Raw genomic sequence first — 25,831 nt, 5'->3', positions numbered from 1 at the left:
TGTGTCTGTTAGGGACGTGTGACTTTTTCAAAACTTTAGGGGTTTGTTCATTTATTTTCAAGTTGGAAATCTTCTGAAACTGTAGTATAGTGGTGTTGCCATCTTGCACATCAATGTAAAGCAATCTTTTTCTGATCTCTCCTCCAGCTTTCGCCCTCCTCCCCCGCACCTGGTACCCCTCCTCCCCCCTGTGTCTGCACCAATATGAATCTATCTCTCAAGGTTATTTACCTTTTTCTGCAGTTACAAGTTCAGCTGACCTGGAAAAATGTGTGTCTCCACTTTCCAGAACACCTCATGTGCTAACAACAACTACGGGTAATAGTAATGTATTAGCTTTTCAGTTAAACCACTTCAGTTAAACCACTATCTTTTGATAGTAATTTTGGTAATTCTGTTCATCCCAGATATTTTGATCATCTGCCATACTAGTTTTCTGCTTGAGTCATGACCATCAGTATAGAAAAAGTACCCTTTTTTACATGATAACTTGTGTTTACTGCTGAGAAACTCATCTGATAGTGTTTCTGATCTTACATTTGTCTCTCAGAATGCTACTAGGGCTATTCTGAGAATACTTAAATGAAGTAATTTTTTTTCCTAATTATTATTATGCCTTAAGTGTGATACAAATCTTACAATTACTTGTTTTTTTTTCTTTCAAGCTTAATTGTTACACTCTGATGGATATACACATTTGTATACTGTTATTTATGTCAGCATAGTAAGCTTCTTAGTATTTCTTACTGTGCAGTGGAGTTTGGTTTTCTTTATTTTACCATTGTTTTCTATGTGTGTATGTACTCATAAATTAAAATTCACTAACAAATCTTAACAGAAAGCAAAGTACTGAGGAGAATTAAGGCAGTCTTTTTTACAGAAATATATTTGCAGTGCTTTTTAGTTTTGTAGGGTTGGGGTTTTTTTCTGCCTTTTTTGGAGCACTTCATTCTTACAGGCATGGTGTTAGAAGTACTTTTGTTCTTTTACCTTTATTTTTTCTGCGCTTAAGCTTTAAACTATGTGGACCATGCTATCTAAAGTATTACTAGCTTTGATTGGGTTACACTTCTATTTGTCAGCTCCCCCTCTAAACAGTACTGCTCCATTGTCAAGGTAAGACATGCTTACTGTGGGTTGACCTCTTCACTGCAAATTTAAATATGTTATAACCTGTAATATTTTACTTTTTTTCTAAACTGAAGAACCTGTGTGTAGAACTAGTAATCACAGGTACTGTAACCTGGGATTTTTATAGCTTTCAATGGCATTCAGCTGTTCTTTCAAGCCATGTGACACCTAGTAAGCTTGAAATAGCAGATGCTAGACAAGGTACAATAATCTCTAGCTTGTTCTTAATTCAGTAGCTCAAACCATGCTCTTAAACTCACTGAAGTGAGTTCACTGATAATCCTCGCTTTCAGTGCACATTTGGATAAGACCCTAACACCTGAAATTTGAATTTAGATTTCTGTTAGTGGTTTAAAATTGGTGCTTTTTAACACTTACGATGCATATGGTAACTCATAGTCACATAGTTCTCCTTCAGTATTTTGAAAACTATGCCACAGATAATTAAAGAAACAGTATTTTTTGTCCAGTTATGCTGATGAAAATACTTCTGTGTGTGCTGTAGGCTGCATTCTACTGCTGTAGCCTTCTTATAAATATGAAGGAGTGAAATTGGATATTGAAAGGATATGAAGCATGAAATTGGTTAACAGTTACAGACACTCAATGCTTTTGGACTGAAACCACAGTTATATCGCTTGTCAGCTTTCTACTCCAGATTCTGTTTGCTTTTAATATCTGATAATTGATTGTTCAACATGTCCTCTTTATTAAATTCCTACAATTTACACCATACCATCTCCCTTAAGTGGCGGACGAAACCTCAAAATTTTCAGATGCTCAACTTAAAATCTTACTTGGCAGTGGTTCAGATCTAGACCAGTTGCACTGAGGGCAGGAGGAAATGAACATCCAGTATTTCTACGCTTCACAAATACGATGATTTATAGTCACGGAAGCTCTGTGGTGTTCAAAAGACAGAATTTCTGTCAAATGCATACTAAAATGATGTGTCCAAACATAGTTGAAGTATTTGTTGTTCTTATAGAAACAAATTTGGTTTTGCTTATGAAAGAAGAATTTCCGCTATGACCTCATTGCTCTCTTATGACTGTTACCATTTTCTCCGACAGCAACAAGTGAATCCATTCTGGAATCTTTCACACCTAAAACTTCTCATCCTTTTCAATGGCCAAGGGTAACATTAGGTAATCTTGTTGTTTTCACCTAGTGAAAAGCTCTGTCTTTGTTTTGAGCATTTCATCCATATGAAAGCATTTCTTCTAGTATATCATTTCACATGCATAATTATTCTTCTTCCTGGTTATAGAGTTTTGTTCTTCCATTGTCATTAGACTTGTTCTTGACATATCTCTGAATGAAAACATAGTTCAGGATGGTTTTACTGTCCTCAGAGAAGTAAAACTTGCCTCTTGCATGAAAAACACCATCGTCCTGTTATTAAATGTTCTGTCTATCCCTTTTACATTCATGCACACGCATGTGCTGTCTTTGTCTGGGATATGTAGAGCTTTCACTGTGGAAAGTTTCATTGTTTTGGAGACATAGGATCTATTTCTGATCAGTGCATGGCATTTCAATATCATCTCCATTCCGCACTGATTTAATCAGGTGTCTTTGACTTTCCATACTAAGTGGTCTTTTCTTCAGTATAAACTTAAGGCATGTGGTGTTTGTTGTGGAAAACCCTTGTTAAACAATTCTTGATTGCCATCTGAGCTCTTTCTTTCAGCTCCAAAAGAAATACCGCTTATTCCTTCTAAACTGAAGCCATCTGCTACCCCAGAAGTGCAGCATGTGAAACCTGGTAATTTTGCACACTATTTTTGTAAGTTAGTATGCAGAGAGATATATTCACTACAAATAATCTAAATAGAACTTCCTAAAAGGGCCAGGATCTGTGCATCTTGACTAACTCAGCATTCTAAAATCAGTCATTTGATGTTGTCTGACAGGAGGAATGAGAGTCAAGCTCATCACTTCTACTCGTTTGGTTCCAATGATAAAAATATAAATAAGTTCTCTAGTTTTTAACCTTCTAAAAGGACTTGAAGGGAAAAAAAACTACTTCTGGGTGTCACAGAAGTATTTTTTTATGTCACATATATAAAAAAATATATGTGATTATTATTTCTATCATCTCTTTTGCTAGTCCCCATCTTGCCCTTTCACACAGGCATACTATGGCAAAGATGGCACCTTTACTAGTTGCAAAAGTTTGTTGATTGAAGTAAAGTACTACTCATGATCAGTTAGTCCTCCTGCAGGGAACTCAATTGAAAGGATTGCCATTTTAGTGGAGATAGGAGAGCTTTCTTATAGGGGAAGGGGAAAATTTCATATACATGCAATTCATTCTTTGACCATGGGAACGTTATCAACATGTCATGCATTTTTTTCCTTTTCTGCTTTTTGATCAAACAATAGGTATCTCTACTAATTTTCTTCTTTTGGGGGTTAAAGGGAGCTGAATTTGTGTCTTTAGTGATTCAGGTACTGGATCAATAAATATTATGGTGTACATTACTAGACCAATACTAAAATATTTCTGTTCTCATCTCAGCAAGATTTTGGCATGTAGAGGTTTCCTCTTTGGTATAGATTCTCTGGTATTTCTTATAGACTGCAGTCTTTTCTTCAGTCAGAGCCCTTGTCTGTTGACTGAATCAAACAATGGATTGAAAATGCCCTGAGGATGTAAATATGGGGAAGAAGCCTCAGAAGCAGACTCTCACACTTAACCACAAGCATACAGTGTGTAATTTCATAGGAAACAAACCTAAAAGGAGTAAAGAGTATTATGTGTAAGAGCAGGACGTAGTTGCATGCTTATCTAGCTGGTTTAAAAACACATACCCTGAACCCTTGTAATGCTAAAGTTTACTGCTGATAAGGCTACTGATTGTTTGATCATACATGAATTTTTCTTTTCTAGCCCCTAAACTGTCACTTTTGGAGCCTAAAGCTTCTCAGACTGTTGAAAAACCAAAAACATCACTAGGTAATACATGGTTTCATAGCTGTTGACCACTCTTCTTTGCAGTCCATGTTTTTCCATCTAACTACCAGTAATTTCTTTACAGTGTTGAAAATACAGGATGTTTTTGCTTACTTTTCTACATATGTCTTTCGAATGCTTAAAATCAACCTGGAGTTCAAAAGAATAAACAGCATTATTATTTTACCTGTTAGGTGTCTTGCAATAATGAATTGCTAACTTAGTGAGAGGAACATTTTGACGTGATTGAAAGCTACAATTGTGTATTTTAAATTTTATTACTGACTACTACAGCAAAGAACAAGCAGGGGTTTTGCTGTTTGGTAGTGAAGTCTTAGGAAGATTTTTGAGAAGCCTTCTTAGCAAGTCTGATTTCACCATTTGCATTTGTTCCCAGTAGCCCTCTGTTGCTTCATTTCAGCCATGAAGAATGTGATTTTCATGTGATACAGTAGAAAGGATAATGTTGTAATCCAGTGTATTTCTTTCAGCTCCAAAAGAAGCAAAACTCAAACCGTCTGTATCTAAATGTAGACCATCTGGCAGACCCAAGAAGCCACGAACTAAACCTGGTACCTGACTTCCATAACAAATATTTGTTATATCACTTAAATAAGATACCTCCGTTTAATTTTATTCTCTGTGAAACTCAGCATTAGCCATCAGAAAGATGAGCACCGAGGGAACTGTGCTCCTTGAAGAGTATTATTTTTGTATTGAACCAAAAAATTCTGAAGCACAGCCAGAAAGATTTTAACTTTTACAGCCCAAATCACCAAGTCACATGGCCTGGCATTGAAACAAATTGTTTTCCTGCTTTTCATTACAAAATAACAAGTTTTCCAACTTAGTGCAGCACAGATGCCACAAAATGCAAATTCTCCTGCTTTGTTGATGGTTGTAGCACCTTACTAAATCAATAAGATTTGTACTGATTCAGTGATCATTAATGCATATGTAGACATACCTGAAACAGTGAAAATAAGAGTGAGTAATTTCTGCTCTGGAATTTAGTAAAGGCATATTTTATGAAAGCAAATGAAATTGCACCTTTGCACTGGGGTTGAGTTTGATCTGTGATGTGTATCTGAGAGAAAGGACGCCCAGCACTTTCTGGACCTGAGGAACAAGTGAATGCAGTTACAAAAATATTTCTAGCACTACAAGGTCTATAATGAAACTAGAAATCTTAAAAATGCATAATCGTAAGAATGTATTACTTAATCCTGGAAGGGATCAGGCAATATTCGTAAATTCTTTCCAGATTATCTTTGAAGATTTTTTTGTGCATAAAAAGAATTACTCTCTTCAGACCAAATAACTCCTTGTGGAGCTTGTAACTAAATGGTTCTTATGACCTGGAACAGTCTCAAAATAGTGTGTAAAATTAGTTTTTCATGGTGATTACAGTTCCTACGAAATTTTATTGTAGGAAATCCAGTATTGTATTACTAGAATAATTACTGTGCTGTAGATATCTATGTCTGAATATAGATTCAAATCCTGCATGTTGTTTTCTGAAACAGCAGAGAAAAAGAAAAAAACAAAAAAAACCCCTCATTTGGAAACTGTTGTATAAAATTGTTTTACAGCCTTGAACTGCCAAGATAAACACTGTATGTTGATGTTACCACACTGAATGACTATATAAAGAGTTTCTATGTAGGAGGTGGCATGATTCTGTATTTGTACAGATGCCTCTTGTTTGTTCTTTCCCTATTAGTGGTTTCACTGGTTGGTCAGATGGAATAATAAGAAACACTTTTTAATCATAATTAAGCTTGTAATGATCTTCCTGTAATATTTGTGAATTTGGCATTTGTTTGGTTGGAAAAATTATTATATTCGTGTTCAGAAATTACTGAGGCACAAAATATGCAGTGGATGGGGATAACCTTGCTTTTGGATAGCTGGCAAAATGGTCAAAGAGCAAGGATCTCCTCTGTATTTCAGGGCCACTTGGGAGATCAGTTTAAATTCTAAACTTGTATCATAGAATCATAGAATCATAGAATCGTTAGGGTTGGAAACAACCTTAAGATCATCTAGTTACAACCCCCCTGCCGTGGGCAGGGACACCTTACGCTAAATCATATCACCTAAGGCCTCGTCCAACCTGGTCTTGACCACTGCCAGGGATGGAGCATTCGCAACCTCCCTGGGCAACCTATTCCAGTGCCTCACCACCCTTACAGGAAAGAATTTCCTCCTTACATCCAATCTAAATTTCCCCTGTTTAAGTTTTAACCCGTTACCCCTTGTCCTATCACTACAGTCCCTAATGAAGAGTCCTTCCCCAGCATCCCTATAGGCCCCCTTCGGATACTCGAAGGCTGCTATGAGGTCTCCACGCAGCCTTCTCTTCTCCAGGCTGAACAGCCCCAAATTCCTCAGCCTGTCTTCATTCGGGAGGTGCTCCAGTCCCCTGATCATCCTCGTGGCCCTTCTCTGGACTTGTTCCAGCAGTTCCATGTCCTTTTTATGTTGAGGACCCCAGAACTGCACACAATACTCCAAGTGTCACCTTTCCTTAACAGCGAATCTAAATAATGAAAAATATGTGCCAAATTTATACTTGATCACTGACTTACTAATGACTGTAAACTTCCACAGTCTTAGCACAGTACTAAGGAGAGCATAATGTTAGATAGATAGGTGCATATATGTAGTTTTTCCTTTTACAATCTTCTCTCCCTTACTAGGACTATGAAGGTCCTGGAGGGACTTCTGAACATGCATCTTCAGAAATACAGTCATACCAGAGAACCATACATTCTCAGCCTATGAAAACCCTGATTGATAACTTGGTGCATGTCTGTCTTACTATTTTCTGCCCTTCAAAGTCTAGGTTACCTGGCTGCTCAGTACTTATAACTCAGTAATCTGGTAAATTGGTCAATGCTTTCAAGAGTAACTTTTATGTCAAATTCCTCTTATGTTGTCTGGCAGTTATAATTAGATGCTCTACTTTCAGAAGGTTCAAAGGATTTGAAAGTAATTTTATTTTCTCCCAATGTTATTCTCCTCTCATCATCATTCTGAGAAATCCACCTTCCCGCTCTACCTTTTAATCTTGAAAAGTCTACATCAAATGTGAATATTTTAAATGGACTATCAGTAACAGAGACTTTGAATCTCTTCAGGATTTTCACCTGAAATATTTCACATCTAACCTTTATTGTGGAAGAACACTAGGATTTTCGCCTGAAATATTTCACATCTAACCTTTATTGTGGAAGAATACTGTGGAAGAAATTCAGGAAAAATAATAGAAAGATTTACCAAAGACAGTGGATTTCTCTGGCACTCTTTCTTTTTAGTGGTCTACAGACCTAAAGAATCAAACAAGATTGACAGGAAAACAAGATGAAGACTTGTGGAGCTCCTCTGCCAGTGGTGTTCCTTTAGCATAAATGCACCTTTTATTTTCAAAGAGCAGCAAAAACCTCACAGGGTAGCTACTGTTGCTTAAAAGCATTCAGTAAATATATTACTTTTTCAGCATTTCCATTTGAATAATGGAGAGGAGGTAGATTTTAATTGGGAAATGAGAGCAGCTGAGGCGTACTAGAAGTTGAGAAATATAGATGCCTGTACTTTGCTCAAGAAGATCCTCTTTATTCCATCAGCAACTATTCTGGTGTCAGTCACTACTAGGAGTCCCTATATATACGAATGCCCAAAGACTGCAGAGGGTAATGATTGCAAGTCATCTTTAGCCATTCTTCTTTTCACTGGTTTGATAATATGTGCAGTTGAAAACATCATTTCCTGTAGGCATCTTGCTTATTCATATGTGGTCCAAACCCAACAATGGAAATATACTCTTGGTGCTTTATTTTTCCATGCCTCTAGCATGGAGATACCGCCTTCTAAATGACAGGGTATCACTTCAAAGATGTCTGATTAGAAGCTTCAATTACATTAGAAGAAGAAAGTGTAAGAATTTTTGCAACAGTAAAGACTTTATGAAATATAAAAATAACATAATCTAAAAATCATATTTCTAGTACAAATTGCTGAACAATTTCTGCAGAAGGGAAAGTGCTTTGTTGCACATAAATGAGCATTGTATTGATAATTTCTCAAATTTATGGAAAATATTTCATCTTTTCATTTGATCAATGGAAACTTGTGTTCAATTGATGAAAAAAAAATTATGTGTTTCTAGTTTTAGTGAGGAGGAAAGTTTATATAAGGTAATACATGATAGCTATCTTTTTTGATAGGGGAGTATATATTTGGTGATGTGTTTAATAAGTATGTTTTAATGTAGACTAAGAACAAAGATGTCCTTTGCAGTGATTCTTGAAATATTATATCTAATTCAAAAAGTTGAGTCACTGTTTGCATTTACTGTGCAGATTGTACTCTGTGAAGTGTTTCAAGATGTTTTAAGAGGTATAGCTTTGCTCCTTGAAACTTGGATGAAGCTAATTGCACATATGATACTTTTCTGGACAAAGATGGCTTGAAGTCTGTGCTTAAAGTGCTTAAATGATTTGATTAAATGGAATCAATTTGTTTTGGTTAATTAGCAACAAATCACTGCAGTTTGAAGCAGTAAATTTAAGTTCTACTTCGTAAATGACTTTCAAAACTCTTCCAATGACCTTGATTTGCCAAAGTCAACATTAGATAATAATGTTTTCTAAGCATCATTTCTCAGCTCTCTTTTCTTTGGCTTTTGGTTAAAATTTTCAAACCTAGTTTTCTTGCAGAATAGCATCCAACTTTTTAATTATCCCTTTCTTCAAAGCCTCCCTCTGCTTGTTTTGCCCATAACCAGTAACACTCAATGCATCAAACCCATAGCATCATTTTTTTTCTGTGTTTATTCATTGATATATGCTGACAGTAATTTCCTAGACTTTATTTATTGATAAATGCGAATGCGATTTTTCTATGGTACACCATTTAATTTCAGTTTAAATACTGTTTTTTACAAACCAGTGTCCAAAATCACAGTCCACACATTTGAAGCCCAAATCATCTGCTAAGACCATAACCCTCAAGCTAAATCTGATAGGGTACTTCTTTTGAAATTTTCTATTTTGAGGCTTGCTATTTGTGCAGAAAGTAAAAAAAGTTTAAAATGTCAACTCGTTTTTCCTCGAACAGGGAGAAGGAAGTCATTCATTATTTTGGGATAATATTTATACAAAGGGAAATCAAATTGCTTCAGAAAACAATTTGCAGACATTTATTTTCATTTTTAATATCTTAAGTATTTTTTTTCTTTTTAAGTACTCACTGCTTTTTCAGAGGCAACCTGAAAATAGAAAGGTCACCTTAGTGGAAAATTTTAACTGTTTTGTCATGGTCAGCATGCCGCTTTCAAGGACTAGCAGACCTCAGTTTGAGGACATCTTCCGTTTTTGTATATCAAGAGTCCCTTGCTCCCTTTAAGATGTGTGATCTCTGCCCTTGCTTGTTCTAGGATTTACTGATTTCTATTAACATTTTTGCTTCTGTTGCCATCAAGTTTGCGCTATTATGTTCTTCTTATTGAACCTGTATTATTAGGAAGTTCAATTGTCCATGGTTTTAAAAAGTTAATTTGAAGATCTGTGTCACTGTGGTATAGTATTAGCACCTGCTTTTATACTTCCCAGTGGAGTAATTCTAAAGGTTTTTTTTACTTCTTCCATGCTTACCTTCTCACACCGTTCCTGGTGCAGTCTTGGAACCTATTACACTTAGAATTGAACCACCAAGGTCAACAATAGGTAATGATGTTTCCTTGGCAAGCTGTCATATTTGCTTTTTTCATCACAGAAAGCATCATCGAAGTTAATCACCTTATGCCTTAGGATTGTTTCATTAAACTCCATTTTTCTTCTAGGTAATTCTCTTGCTTGACATCCATGGCAGCTGTGTATGTTGCTCTCTTCAGAGCTGGAATGTCTCTCTTTTTTTCCTTTTTTTTTTTTCAAGAAAATTATTCTGGCAGCTCTGGATAACCTTTCTTATAATTCTGCTTGTCTGTGCTTGTCCCAGCTTTTTATTTTAAAAAAATAAAACCCAAGCTTCAAAAATGACTAAAATTCCACTCTCTGGCTTATATTGCTATAAACACATGGAGAGTATTACCTGACTTTCCTACTTTCTATGAAGAACCATTTTTTCTCTGTTGCAGGTGTGAGGTTTCTATGTTCAACATGATACTAGATTCTAATTACTGTGAAATTTAACCAACTTATTACCCACATTTTCTCTTCCAGCTCCAACGGAGATTGAGCGTATTCCTTCTATACCTAAAACTTCACCCAAAACTCATATCCCACAAGCCGAAGATGGTAAACTGCTTTGTGTGATTATTTCTAGTACAGCTTGTATTGGATTGAAATATATTTCTTGAACAGCTGTTTAGGTAACTGAGAAAATTAAAACATAATGGGGTTCTCTTCTGCTGTGTGTTCAGTGATTTGCTTGCAGTTTTCAGATGTTGTAGCATTCACTAGATATTTTTCATCGTGCAGAAGAATAAATCTCTGCTACTTCATGGCAGCAGAAAGAGGATATTGTTGATAAACTCAGATTACAGTGGTAACTAAAGGAAACACCTAACAATTGAAGCGTGTATTATGGCTACTTAGGTGGTACAGTTCTTCCTCACACTGCTTTGTTTTGTTAGAATAAATACATTTCCTTTTTAAGTCACAATTACTTACTTTCATTACATTATTATTTCCTGCATGAGCAAGTAAATTACTTGGTAAATAGCTACTATTTGTTTATAAGTATTGATATTTTTTAGCATTGATTATCATTTATGCTGTATTCAAAAAAAATGCATTTTTCTACTGTGTCATTAAACGTGAGTGCAGGTAATGTCAACAGAAAATTACAAGGGTATTGAATATCAATGTAAGCTATCTTTTGATAAATGTGAAAAAAATCATGGTAATCACTTTACTGAAGATCTGTAAATTGTACATAAAGCAATATTTTTGAAATCTGATGTTATGTATTAGATATGAGTTCCTCATGCAGAAAATGGTCAAAATCCTTATTCTCTCATAATCTATAATACACAGAACTTTTTTTACAGCGCTATCCACTTATCTTGTGATTGTCTTAAAAGATTTGGTTATTGTCACCCCTGCAGAAGAATTGACACAGAGAGGGATACCATTTCTGTTATGCCTCTGCTTATAATGAGGGAAATGCAAGAAAGCAGCATAAACTTTAAATCCTTATGCCCCTTAAACACCCAGTTTAATTTTAGATACATACCAGTTTATAACTGAAATACATGATCAGTACACTGTAATTCTCTTTAATAATATAGCATCCAGTAAACAAGCAAGTAGTCTCTGATTCCAACTGTATATATAAATTGCATTTGAAATACACCACAAAGGGAAGAGATTTGTGTCCTTAAAAAGCCATGTGAATAAGGGAGTGATATATACTGGATATCTCATTGAAGCCCATGGGAGAGCTACATTCACATTATGTTTCAGCTTACGCTACTTTCTCAGAGACTTCATTTAATATAATGGGTTTTGTATGAGGCTGTGTACGTATTACATAATTCAAAATACAGTTATTGAACAAGTAATGCTAATTGTAAATGCAGTTTCTCACTTCAATTTTTGTAATAGCTTTTACGTTTTGTTTCTGATACAGTCCTGAAATCTGTAACACTTAGAACTGATCAACTAAAACCAGCAATAGGTAACAACTTTACCTACAGAGACCATCACATTTAGCTTTTTCCTCAGTATACACAGATCATCATAAATACATCTTCATTGTGCTCCACTGTCATAATTTTTTGCTATTAAATTTAGTCTTTAGGTTGGGGAGGGGGGCTGTGTGTGATTTTACACTAACAATTCATAATCGTCTTGTTTGTTTTTTCTTACACAAATGTCTTCTATAAAGTGGATGGAAGCACAACAATCTTCCTCTCACTACATGTCTCTGTACTGAGTTTCTGTCCTGTGATGCTTCATCTTTCAAATTGGTTCATCCATACTGGCCTTGCTTTATGTTACCCTGCTACAGAAGTTCTCCATCAGCACTACTTCTCTGTGTACCAGACATTCATACTTCTTCATTTCTCATACAAGCTTTTTGTGTTTCCAGAGGGTTCCAGAGGCATGTAATTTTTTTTTTAATATTATGCACTGTTAGTCTCAGTTTTTGAAAGATTTTAATAGTTGCTTTTTTCTTTTTTTGAATTTCAGTTCCAAAAGAAACACAGCATTTTACCTCCAAACCTAAAACATCACCAGGCTCAGAGGTGCCACAAACCAAAGCTGGTAAGTACACTGTTACTTTTACTTATTAAACTTGTATGTGTGTCTGTCATGGTTTAAACCCTAGCCAGACAGCTTGTCCACTCACTCCCAGTGAGTGGTGCCAGGCTGAGAGCAATCGAGGCCCCCCCCCCCCAACACCGGGCTCTTCCCTTCCCCGCTCCCAAAAGGGTGGGGAGGAGGATCGAAAGAGTGCAACTCCCACGGGTTGAGACAAGAACAGTCCAGCAACCAATGTATAAGAACAATCACCAAAGCTAACACCAAATGACAACAATGATAAGAGAAAATAACAAGGGAAGAGAATACAAAACCACCTGCCAGGAAACGAGTCCCACCCAGAAGCCCTTGTCCTTCCGGGTAACTCCCAGTTACACCCCCCACCCCCTCCCCCCCCCGGGCATGACATAGCTGGCTAGTCTGGGTCAGGCGTCCCGTTTCTGCTTCCTCCCGGCCTCCCCTCCTCCCTGGCATAGCATGAGCCTCACAAAGTACTTGGTCAGGGTAAAAATCACTTAGCAACAACCAAAAACATTGGTATCACCAGCACTGTTCCCAGGCTGGAAGTCAAAACACAGCACTGCACCAGCTACCAAGAAGGAGAAAATGGCTGCTACTGCTGAACCCAGGACATTATCCACCCCTTATTCCATACCATTCACGTCATGCTCAGATCCCACATTTTCAATATACCATCGCTCTCCCACATATATACATCCATATACACACAGACCAAGAGAAAGAGATCATTTTCTTAGTGCATGGACCAATCCCTATAATGTTGCCGAGTCCATTCGGTCCATGATGTCAGGTTCCATCTCTTGTAACAATCTTTCAGGGCAGGATAGACTGTGTGCAGTATTGGATCGTTGCTGCTGATGCTGGTCGTTCCTTTACTGCGGAACTCATCCGGCTCTATCAAAGTTCATTCTCTGTTGGGTTGATGGTTGGAGGGAAGTCACTTGGGAGGAATATAAGGCTGCTGCTAGAGGATGTAGGAAGGCAGCTAGGATGACTAAGGCCTCCTTAGAATTAAACCTGGCGAGAAGGGTCAAGGACAGCAAAAAGAGCTTTTTCAAATACATGGCAGATAAAACTAACACCAGAGGCAATGTAGGCCCACTTATGAACGGGATGGGTGCCCTGGTGACAGAAGATACAGAGATGGCAGAGTTACTGAATGCCTTCTTTGTCTCTGTCTACTCTGCTGCAGGCAGTCCTGAAGAGCCCTGTACCCCTGAGACCTTAGATGAAGTCAGGTCAACGGAGCGGTTTGCCTTAGTCAATGAGGAATGGGTTAGAGACCAGTTGAGCAATCTGGACATCCATAAATCCATGGGTCCAGATGGGATGCACCCGCGGATGCTGAGGGAACTGGCGGAAGTCATTGCTAGACCACTCTCCATCATCTTTACCAAGTCTTGGGAAATGGGAGAGGTGCCTGAGGACTGGAGGAAAGCAAATGTCACTCCAGTCTTCGAAAAGGGCAAGAAGGACGACCTGGGTAACTATAGACCAGTCAGCCTCACCTCCATCCCTGGGAAAGTGATGGAACACCTTATCCTTGGTGCCATCTTAAGGCGTATCAAGGATAAGAGGGTTATGAGGGGCAGTCAACATGGCTTCACCAAGGGTAAATCATGCTTGACCAATCTCATAGCCTTTTATGAGGAAATAAGACGGTGGATGGATGACGGCAGAGCGGTGGATGTGGTCTACCTTGACTTCAGCAAAGCATTTGACACAGTCTCCCACAGCATCCTCACAGCTAAATTGAGGAAGTGTGGTCTGGATGATCAGGTAGTGAGGTGCACTGCGAACTGGCTGAAGGAGAGAAGCCAGAGAGTTGTAGTCTGTGGGGCTGAGTCTAGTTGGAGGCCTGTAACTAGTGGAGTGCCTCAAGGGTCAGTACTGGGACCAGTATTATTTAATATATTCATCAATGATTTAGATGAGGGAATTGAGTATACTGTCAGCAAGTTTGCTGATGACACTAAGCTGGGAGGAGTGGCTGACACGCCAGAAGGCTGTGCTGCCATCCAGCGAGACCTGGACAGGCTGGAGAGTTGGGCAGGGAATAACTTGATGAAATATAACAAGGGAAAGTGTAGAGTCCTGCACCTGGGCAGGAACAACCCCAGGTTCCAGTATAGGTTGGGAAACGACCTGTTAGAGAGCAGTGTAGGGGAGAGGGACCTGGGGGTCCTAGTGGACGACAGGATGACCATGAGCCAACACTGTGCCCTTGTGGCTAAGAAGGCCAATGTCATCCTGGGGTGTATTAGAAGGGGGGTGGTTAGTAGGTCGAGAGAGGTCCTCCTTCCCCTCTACTCCGCCCTGGTGAGACCGCATCTGGAATATCGTGTCCAGTTCTGGGCCCCACAGTTCAAGAAGGACAGGGAGCTGCTGGAGAGAGTCCAGCACAGGGCAACTAAGATGATTAAGGGAGTGGAGCATCTCCCTTATGAGGAAAGACTGAGGGAGCGGGGTCTCTATAGTTTGGCGAAGAGGAGACTGAGGGGTGACCTTATTAGTGTATATAAATATATAAAGGGGGAGTGTCATGAGGATGGAGCCAGGCTCTACTCAGTGGCAAACAATGATAGGACAAGGGGTAATGGGTACAAACTGGAACACAAGAGGTTCCACTTAAACTTGAGAAGAAACTTCTTCTCAGTGAGGGTGACGGAACACTGGAACAGGCTGCCCAGGGAGGTTGTGGAGTCTCCTTCCCTGGAGACATTCAAAACCCGCCTGGACACATTCCTGTGTAACATTATCTAGGTGTTCCTGCTCCGGCAGGGGGATTGGAGTAGATGATCTTTCGAGGTCCCTTCCAATATCTAGCATACTGTGATACTGTGATACTGTGAAGTCAGGGCTAGTCGCTGGTGACCTGAAGACATCTAGCTGATGGGCTATAAAAGTATTACACAGCAGGCAACAGCATACAATTAAGTTCATTGGCTGTTTTCCCCTAAAATCAAATCCCCTTGAGGTATACATCGGGCTTCCCCATCTTCCCGCATTACCCACCAAGTATATCTAGGTCCCTGAGCAAAAGCAATCCCACCAGTGGGTTTGCCTTTACCTGAAGCACGAATAACCCAGACTGTCTTCCCCAGCAAATTCTTCATATGCACCACGGGAACTTTGTCTCCCTCTACAATATGTAAAAGTTCTGACTGGGCTGGGCCAGCCCTGTTGGCAGATCCTCTGGTGTTGACCAACCAGGTGGCCTTTGGTAAGCGTGTATCCCAGTGCTTGAAAGTTCCCCCACCCATTGCTCTCAGTGTAGTTTTTAACAGCCCATTGTACCGTTCGATTTTCCCAGAGGCTGGTGCATGGTAGGGGATGTGATATACCCACTCAATGCCATGCTCTTTCGCCCAAATATCTATAAGGTTATTCCGGAAGTGAGTCCCACTGTCCGGCTCGATTCTCTCTGGGGTGCCGTGTCGCCACAAAATCTGTTTCTCAAGGCCCAGGATAGTGTTCTGGGCAGTGGCATGGGACACAGAGTGTGTTTCCAGCAACCATGGTTGCTTCCACCATGGTAAGCACATGGCGCTTGCCCTGGCGGGTTGTAGGCAGTGTGATATAGTCAATCTGCCAGGCCTCCACATAGTTATACTTCAGCCATTGTCCTCCATACCAAAGAGGCTTTAACCGCTTGGCTTGTTTAATTGCAGCACATGTTTCACACTCATGAATAACCTGGGCAATAGTGTCCATTGTTAAGTCCACCCCTCGATCACGAGCCCATCTATATGTTGTATCTCTGCCCTGATGGCCTGAAGTGTCATGGACCCACCGGGCCAAAAATAATTCACCTTTGTGTTGCCAATCTAAGTCCATCTGAGCCACTTCAATCTTAGCCGCTTTATCCACTTGTTGGTTGCTCTGGTGCTCCTCAGTGGCCCGACTCTTGGGTACATGGGCGTCTACATGACGTACCTTCATGTTCTGCACCCAGGCAGCAATATCTTTCCACAGTGCAGCAGCCCAGGTGGGTTTACCGCTGCATGGCCAGCTGCTCTCTTTCCATTGCTTCAACCACCCCCACAGGGCATTTGCCACCATCCATGAGTCAGTATAGAGATAAATTACGGCCACTTTTCTCGTTCAGCAATGTCCAGGGCCAGCTGGATGGCTTTCACCTTGGCAAACTGACTCGATTCACCCTCTCCTTCAGCAGTTTCTGCAACTTGTCGTCCAGGACTCCATACAGCTGCCTTCCATCTCCAAAGCTTTCCCACAGTATGGCAGGACCCATCAGTAAACAAGGCATACTGCTTTTCGCTTTCTGACAGTTTATTATATGGTGGGGCCTCTTCAGCACGCATCACCTCCTCCTCTGGTGACATTCCGAAATCTTTGCCCTCTGGCCAGTCCATGATGACTTCTAGAATGCCCAGACAACTGAGATTTCCTATTCGAGTTCGTTGTGTAATTAGTGCAGCCCACTTACTCCATGTAGCATCAGTTGCATGATGTGTAGAGGAGATCCTGCCTTTGAACATCCAGCCCAGCACGGGCAAGCGAGGTGCCAGGAGGAGCTGTGCTTCAGTGCCAATCACTTCCAAAGCAGCTCGAACCCCTTCATAGGCTGCCAGTATCTCTTTCTCAGCTGGGGTATAGCTGGCCTCAGATCCTTTGTATCCCCCACTCCAAAAGCCGAGGGGTCGACCTTGAGTCTCCCCTGGAGCTTTCTGCCAGAGGCTCCAGGTAGGACCATCCTCCCCAGCCGTGGTGTACAGTACATCTGGCCCGGTCCAGACAGGTCCAAGGGCTGCTGCGTGAACTATCTCACATTTAATTTGCTTAAAGGCTTGTTGTTGCTCAGGGCCCCATTTAAAATCATTCTTCTTCCGGGTCACATGATAGAGAGGGCTTACAATCGAACTGTAATTTGGGATGTGCATTCTCCAGAACCCCACAGCGCCTAAGAAAGCTTGCGTTTCTTTCTTATTAGTTGGTGGAGACATTGCTGTTATCTTGTTGATCACATCTGTGGGGATCTGGCAATACCTATCTTGCCATTTTATTCCCCAAAATTGATTCTCCTGTGCAGGTCCCTTGACCTTACTCCGTTTTATGGCAAAACCAGCTTTCAGCAGGATGTGGATTATTTTCCTCCCTTTCTCAAAGACTTCTTCCGCTGTATCGCCCCACACAATAATGTCATCAATGTATTGCAGGTGTTCTGGAGCTTGCCCCTGTTCCAGTGCAGTCTGGATCAGTCCATAGCAGATGGTAGGGCTGTGTTTCCACCCCTGGGGCAGTCGGCTCCAAGTGAACTGGACACCCCTCCAAGTAAAAGCAAACTGTGGCCTGCACTCTGCTGCCAAAGGAATTGAGAAAAATGCACTGGCAATATCAATCGTGGCATACCACTTGGCTGCCTTTGACTCTAGTTCATACTGAAGTTCTAGCATGTCCGGTACGGCAGCACTCAATGGTGCCACAATAGTCTAGTCTCCATTCTCCATTAGACTTTCGCACTGGCCATATGGGGCTATTAAAGGATGAGCGGGTCCTGCTGATCACTCCCTGACTCTCCAGTCTACGGGTCAGCTGATGGATGGGAGTCTCGGTTGGTGCAATATTGCTGCCGGTGCACTGTTGTGGTCGCAATTGGCACTTGCTGTTCTTCGACTTTCAGCAACCCCACAACAGAAGGATCCTCTGAGAGACCAGGCAAGGTGGACAGCTGCTCAATTTCCTCAGTCTCCAAAGCAGCAATACCAAAGACTTTTTCTCTCTTGCAATTGCTTTGTCAATTCACCCTTCTCTAGCAAGTGATCCCAGCTGCTTGGCTTCTGTACCTTCTAGTTTGTGACCATCGGCCCCATTGTCCCAGCATCGGAGCAACCAGGTGATGATGTGCTCCCCTGGTTGACGGGTAAAATCTTTTCGCATATTCCGTAGCTCAGTTGAGGTCCGAGGTCGAGAAGTCACCTCTTCTTCTTCTTCATCATGTGATGATGACTCCTGATCAGATGCTAGCCCGGATGGTGAATACACTGTTTCTTCACCTTGCTTCACCCTTCTTGCTTCTTTTTTGCTTTTTCTCTTGCGTACAGGGGCAACCGATATTGGTACGAATTGGTCCTCTGGTTTGGCTGCAGTAATTATCACTGTGGTTTGAGTAGCGACTGTGCTTGTTGCTGGGGGTGGTGTAGCTCCTCTGCTTGGAGCTGAGGTCGCCGTGCTGTCTGTTGCAGTCGAAGTTTGAGCAGCTGCTGTACTTGCCACTGGGGTAGCTGCACTGTTCACTGCAGCCAAAGTTTGAGTAGCGACTCTACTTGTCGCTGGGGGTGGTGAGGCTGCTGTGCTTGGGGCTGGAGTAGCTGCACTGACTGTTGCTTTGCCCTCAGATCCACCAACATTTTTTTCCTTTTGAAGGTGCTGGATAGTGTTGAACAAGTCCCTGTAAGCATAGGCCAAGCCCCAGCACGTTGCCATGATTTGTCCGTCTCTGGTATGGCCAGAATGACCACACACCTCATTTAAGTGTGTTACTACTTCTTCTGGATTTTGCAGTTGTTCGGTGGTGAAATTCCAAAGTACTGGAGGGGCCCACTGACCTAGATACTTGCCCATACTATCCCACACACCCTGCCACTCATGACTGTCCAGCCTCAGGGAAAATCTCTTGGTCCTCCTATATCATCGTTTGACCCCAGACAAGACCCAAACCTGACTCTGCTTAACTCTTGAAATCAGTCGTGGGCAAAACACACTCTGTATGCGTGCCAACATGGTGATCCCCATCACGATCAGCAAATAAGTCTCAACAGCATTAAAAGGCCATTCAAAAATTTAAAAACTCTCAAATGTAAATGGTCTGGGGGGAGGACCGGGAGGGTAAAAGGATGTCTCCTTCACAGGTTGACCACCTGAGAAGGAGAAAAAAGATGTGTAATTGCTAAGCACTTCTATTATATACCTCCCAAAGTATAAAGGTGGTTACCACACTGGGAACATAAGCCAGATCAGTTTCATGATCAATGAGTCTATTGTATTACAAGTCATTACCATAAAGTACAATGAGACAAAAACCAAGCCCCACACTTGAAAAACACTAATACAGCAAATACCGGATGGACGTAAGGTACGATATACTGAAACTGTGAGATCAAGAGGAACAACCCTGAGAGCCAGTAAATCAGCATTGGGACGAGTGGCTATTAATCCGGCCAGATCTGTCGTTATCTCAACCCCTCGAGCCCCACGTTGGGCGCCAAAAAGATCTGTCGTGGTTTAAACCCTAGCCAGACAGCTTGTTCACTCACTCCCAGTGAGTGGTGCCGGGCTGAGAGCAATCGAGGCCCCCTCCCAACACCGGGCTCTTCCCTTCCCTGCTCCTGGGGGGATGGGGAGGAGGATCGAAAGAGTGCAACTCCCACGGGCTGAGACAAGAACAGTCCAGCAACCAATGTACAGCACAAATCGCCACCACTACCACCAACGACAACAATTGTAAGAGAAAATAACAAGGGAAGAGAATACAAAACCACCAGCCAGGAAACGAGTCCCACCCAGAAGCCCTTGTCCTTCCGGGTAACTCCCAGTTACACACACACACACACACCCTCACCCCGGGCATGATGTGCTGTGGTATGGAATACCTCTTTGGCTAGCCTGGGTCAGGCGCCCTGTCTCTGCTTCCTCCTGGCTTCCCTTCCTCCCTGGCAGAGCATGAGACTCACAAAGTACTTGGTCAGGGTAAACATCACTTAGCAACAACCGAAAACATCGGTATCACCAGCACTGTTCCCAGGCTGGAAGTCAAAACACAGCACTGCACCAGCTACCAAGAAGGGGAAACATGACTGCTACTGCTGAACCCAGGACAGTGTCTTACTTTGCTGTGGAGCTTCAGATAAACATGTATCCCTTGAGTGTATATGTTGAAGAATATACACTCAGGGGATTTATAATCAACCAAGTCACTGCAACAGTGGGCATTTTCTGTGCAGTTGTCAATGAAAATAGGTCTTTTCTGTGTGAATTTGGGTTTGGGAAAAGTGAAGGTGAGATAGGAGTTGCGTCATTGCAAAGAGGAAGGATTTTTTCTGTATTTCTCAAATTGTGCATTTGTGTACTTGTTTTTTCTTTATCAGGCACAGTTGTTCATTTATACTTTTCAGTTCACTTTTGCACCTCCCTTATGATGTTAAGAGATTTAAGAATGTGTAATACTTTCTATAATGTTGTTTACACAGCTTGGTAGAGAGCATTATACAACCCTGAGCTAATTAAAGATAAAGGAAGAAAGTTACACAACTCACACGAATAACTGTATTCGATAGTGTGGTGGGTTGACCCAAGTCATTAGCCCACTAGCCCCTTGATCATTCCACCTTGGAGAGAATCAGAAGAGCAAAGCAGAGGAAAAAAAAATAAAAATCATAGTTCAAGATAAAGACAGATTCAACAAGGACAGAGAGAAAACCAAAGTGATACAAAGGTAACCACACGCTACTTCCCACCAGCAGACCAGTGTCACTCTAGGAGCAATGGGCCCTTTGGAAAGTTTTCCTATTAAGCATGACATTATGTGAGGTGAAATATTCATTTGGTCAGTTTGTTTCAGCTATCCCTGCTGTGTCCTCTCCTAGCATCTTTATCATCTCCAGTCTACTTGCTTGGGGGTAGAGTTAAAAATGAAGAAGTCCTTGATAGTGTAGCAAGCATGATTCAGCAATAGCTAAAACATTGGTGTGTTATCAACGTTCATGAATCCAAAACAGAGTACCACAGGAGCTGCTGGGAAGAAAGTAAACTCTGTCCCAACCAGACCCAGTACAGGTATCCAGAGTATATGCAGTATTAGATAGTGCTGCTGGAGAAATGGGCAGAAAAATGACAACTAAGTTTCCTTTTCCCCCCAGTAAATCTGTGCCTGTTGCTTGAATCAAAACCTTGACATAAGTCAGGAAAGTGAACAAAGTTGAAGGTGAAAAAACACCCACAATTTCTTTGTGGTTTATTATAAAAGCTTCAGATTGATATTTGGGCCCTGTTCTGTATTACAGCTATTGCCTTGAACTGGAGGCCATTTTGAGGATACTGACATGTGTTGAGCTTCAGAGAGGAGTGACAGTCTGTCATTGCCTGTAGCAGGATGGTTGTATGATCATTGTGGAAGTAGTCATTGTTTTGATTATTCTTGGTAATACTTGCTTTTGTTGTTTTTTGTTTGTTTTGTTTTTTTTATCACACTAATGCAGTTCTGGAACCAATCACATTTAGAACTGAGAAACCAAAGTCAACAGTAGGTAATGATATTTTCTTACTTGAACAGTTATGTTGTCTTTCCTCTTCAACAGAAATCATTAAGAGTAGACCTGCAAAAATTTGTCACCTTTCTTTGTGTGAGCCTTAATTTATCAGTCAAGATTCTCTGTCTCTTTTCTTATTTTCTACAAAAGATTTGAGGAGGATCCTTTCCTTTCAAGTTGTTATGCACATAACATAGGGCAATTTCCTTCAGTATTTAATGGTAAGAGGCGGAGGGAAGATCAGAAGAGGATTCTAACTTGCATGTTCGAAGTCATACAAGTAGAGGTGGCACTCTTCTCATTAGTCATACAGTTTAGGTGAGCAGAGCTGCATGTTGCAAGTTTTCTTTCTCTACTTCCTTTCCTCTCCAGTTTTACTAGATGATATTTAATCCTTCATAGAGGACTGAAAAATAATTCTGTTTCACTCAAACCTCAATTCCATTGCTGAAAAAAAATTGCTTCAGTGATGTTTGGGTCATATGATTCCTTGAGTCAGATCTCTTTGAGTAAGGCATTTTTAGCATTTTGATCTGGTACTGCGAATCATTCCAGTACAACCTCCATTACAGTCTAGTGGTGCCTTTGTATTTGAAGCTACTTGTTCTCTTCTGTTATTTTAAGTCCTCTTCTTAAATAGAACCAGTAATTCTGTCACATGCTTAGTTGATAGTATGCCTCAGAAAGTTATCTTTTTTTCTCTGTAGACCAATTTTATTTAAAAAAGCTCTTTTCTTCTGCATCGCTTCCATATAATATTTTTGATTTAAATTTTTGATCGGTTTGAGGTTTTGGTTTGTTTTTTTTTTTTCTTTTTTTAGCTGTTATGAGTGGTAGTGGACACTGATACCTCAGAAAATTTTAGCATGGTGTAACAGGATTTCTTTCTTTCAGCTCCTAATGATATACATCATGGGACTTCTGAACCTAAAACATCACCCAGTCCACGTGTTCCTCCAACTAGAGCAAGTAAGCTTATCAATATTTTGCCTTTACTGCATGAAAGTTTTATCAGTTTGAAAATTGTCAAAATCTACTAGTTCTCTGAAAGTACACAGCGTATGCTGTGATTTACTGTTGTTATTGCTTTTTGCTATATAGCTGTCATGGAACAAGATAATCCACTAAATATTATACATGTCAATAACTTGTAGGGAATGGTAGGGAAATGAGGGTCAACATTCATCTTGAGCCTTTGCACATCAGAAAATTAGTGTCTTAATTTCCACAAAATGTGGCAGAAGTATTTATATTTTCCAGTTACTTATTTACAAGTGTAGAATTACGCTACTTTCCTGTTGCCAAAACTTTGAAAATACTTCTGTCCATTTGAAAATTAGTGGTAAATTTCCACGTTTCTTCTTTGCTGGAGGTTTTTCTAATGCACAGCTGAGTAAAATACAGTTTACTCTGTAGAAAGCTCTGTGTGATAGAGCTGAAAGGAGTGGAGAGTTAATCCAACACTGCACTGTCACTTTGTCTTTAGTCTCTGCATGAGCATTGTCAGGAGATCTCTTTGCAATTACTTTCAAATGGAAATACTTTCTAAAAAAAAAATTTGGCCGAAAGTGAATCTTGTCAGGAAAATCAAAAGGTTTATATTGAATTGTTATTCTCAGTAACATATTCAAAATTTTGCACATCTACAGGTCCAAAAGAAAATCGGCGAGTCTCTTCCAAACCTAGAGCATCACCAGGTCCAGGCATAACATACACAAAAACTGGTAAATACACTGTTGTTTTGCTGCGTTTGAAAATCCAGGGTTTATTATGGGTTGTCTTTCCTCAATGAATCAAGTGTTGATTAACATCTCTTCTTATTACAGACAAATAGGTTTTCTAATGATCACATTTTTAAAGGTAGATAGAGCTGATTTGTATTTTTAATGGCTGAATTTTGATGAGTTGTGTATGCTTTTCAACTGCATGAAAGCTGTCACTGATGAATAATCTGCATATCGTGGTGGACAACATGCAAACATTATAAGAATGTTCTTGGAAGAAATTTCATCTTTTGTGCCAATCAAAAGTTCTTAGAGAAAAACATATTTGAGGTCCTTTGTGTATGACTCTAAATATCTACATCAAACCACTTTTATGTTTGTGTGCCTTGGTAATAGAATTTGACCCTTAAAAGTATATACTTAATAGGGATTTTAATAGTTTGGTAGTGAACCACGAAACCTCTGTAACTCCTGATGGTTGGGAAAGCATCAGTTGAACCTTCCTTTTGAGTGAGTATATATTCACTAATTTTGCCGATAAATAATAATTTTTAAAAATGAATTTAAATATGTGTTCAAATTTGAAATCAGTTATGTAAAAGGGAGTATTTTCACCCTTTTGCATGCACTTATTGCTAATTCTGTGTATGTTCTTGTTTTTATGAAGTTTTGGCACCTACTGTGTATACAATTGTACAATAAAGGACAGCAACAGGTAAAGATGTTACCTTGCGCTGGTCATTATTTCTTCCCTGCTGCTCCTTGGACCAATTATATATTATTAGTCTGTTTTTCACATGCCATCTTAATTTTACTGTGTTCTAGATATTGAAAGATTCCTAGCTGTTTTGTTGTCTTCACAGTAAGTTTCTTTCATTCTCATACACACTGTAATTCTTTGACACTTGTAGGAGACAAGCATGTCATGGGTATTGCAGTTGTGAGCTCTGACATACAGAGGGAAACATGTCTACTGTAGTTGTCTATGTTCTTTCAGGTTCTGTTGCTTGACTCCAGATTTTGCTTACTTGATCAATTTTCCACCCATTTTAATTCAGGATTTTCTTTTCTTTTGAAATTACTCTATGCATCTGACACTCAATTTTTCAGACTCACCTAAGGATCTTATTTTTCCTTGCAAGCACAAGGCATGCAGTGTTTGTGAAATAAACCTGTCTATGTCTGAAGACTATAAACCCTTAAAACAGGACTTTTCTTTCAGCTCGTCAAGAACCACAACATACTCCCTTTAAACCTAAAGCAGATCCCATCCCAGATGCTTCACACAGGAAGCCTGGTAAATTATCAGATTTTTTTGTCAAGCTGCAGTAGATAATTGAACACTAGGCTAGGGTAGTGGGGGGAGTTATCAACAGTGCATTTGCCATTACCTGGGTATCCGGGTAACTTAAAAAATTTTCTGCAATGCTGCAGTTAACTCATACCATTGATGGAAACTGCAACAATTCAAGATTATTTTTTTTTTATATTGTTGATGTTACCAGAAGAAACGGTAGTGACCTGTATGTTTAAATCAATGATAAAAAGTTATCCACAGCTTGTATCCATGCAACAGACTTCAGTTGTTTGCACCACATTTTGAACCTGTTGTGAGAGAAGCCTCTTAAAGCTGTGGTTTTCCTTTATATGCATATATTCATCCAGATCAGACTAAGGATTCCCTTCAGTTGTATTTGGGTTAGGAGATTCCCCACCATAAATGTGACTGAACTGTATAAGATAATCGCTGATTTCACCGAAGGACTATTATTCTTTTTTTTTTTTTAATATCTATGAAATAAAACCCCAAGCAAACAAAACACCTGAACTCTCTGTAGCTATAAATCTCTGAGGGTAAATGCCCATTGTTGTTTTAAAACATCCCTTTTCTGTTGTATATTGTATAGTGCTGAAGTGTTTTTTGAAGGGGAGGGAGGGAAAGGGAGAGTCTATTATTCTGAGCGTTATCAACATTTCTTCCAACAGAAATCATTCCAGCCTTCCATGAACCAGATGCTACTGCGATTCCTCACGTTTCTGAAAGAACAAAGGCAACATTGGGTAATAATGTGTATTTCATAAATAATAATCTATTTTCTATTCTTGTTAAAGAAGATCTTCTTAGGGATTTCTCATTATATACATTAAAAACTAATGATGAAGTTTTGCTCTGCTTCCAGATACTTGTTTGCCCTCTGGTCTTGACAAGGGTAATAATGCATGAGCTCATTTACTTTTGAAGGTTCTTTTCCTCATCTCATAGCCTTTCCAGTCAGGATGGTGTAATTCTTTAAAATCTTACATATTTTGCAATAAAAATAGACTTTATTTAAAGAGTATGTAGTGAATCCTGTAACTTCTGCACATGAGGTATGGGTACTGCCATCCTAAAATACTTTTCTGCTTCACTGCAAGGAAACTATAAGTTATCAGCCATAGCATAACATATACCAAAAT

The 25,831-nt window shown here is 40.0% G+C and overlaps 1 protein-coding gene across 1 annotated transcript in view; it reads left to right on the top strand.

Moving 5' to 3' along the window:
* The window catches only part of ABI3BP (ABI family member 3 binding protein), a 159,594-nt gene that overhangs the window by 88,497 nt on the left and 45,266 nt on the right, over window positions 1–25,831 (top strand). The window contains 14 exon segments of the mRNA XM_057413009.1: window positions 244–318; window positions 2,205–2,279; window positions 2,825–2,899; window positions 4,028–4,093; window positions 4,582–4,662; window positions 9,772–9,819; window positions 10,315–10,389; window positions 11,726–11,773; window positions 12,289–12,363; window positions 21,600–21,647; window positions 22,545–22,619; window positions 23,300–23,374; window positions 24,597–24,671; window positions 25,361–25,435. Of these exon segments, the coding sequence (XP_057268992.1) occupies window positions 244–318; window positions 2,205–2,279; window positions 2,825–2,899; window positions 4,028–4,093; window positions 4,582–4,662; window positions 9,772–9,819; window positions 10,315–10,389; window positions 11,726–11,773; window positions 12,289–12,363; window positions 21,600–21,647; window positions 22,545–22,619; window positions 23,300–23,374; window positions 24,597–24,671; window positions 25,361–25,435 (966 nt within the window).

Source organism: Pezoporus wallicus, unplaced genomic scaffold (assembly GCF_028554395.1).
Source record: "Pezoporus wallicus isolate ANWC-B61680 ecotype Strahan unplaced genomic scaffold, APGP_CSIRO_Pwel_v1 contig_6484, whole genome shotgun sequence".
In the NCBI taxonomy this organism is placed as follows: domain Eukaryota; kingdom Metazoa; phylum Chordata; class Aves; order Psittaciformes; family Psittacidae; genus Pezoporus; species Pezoporus wallicus.
This window is presented reverse-complemented; position numbering and strand designations above follow the sequence as displayed.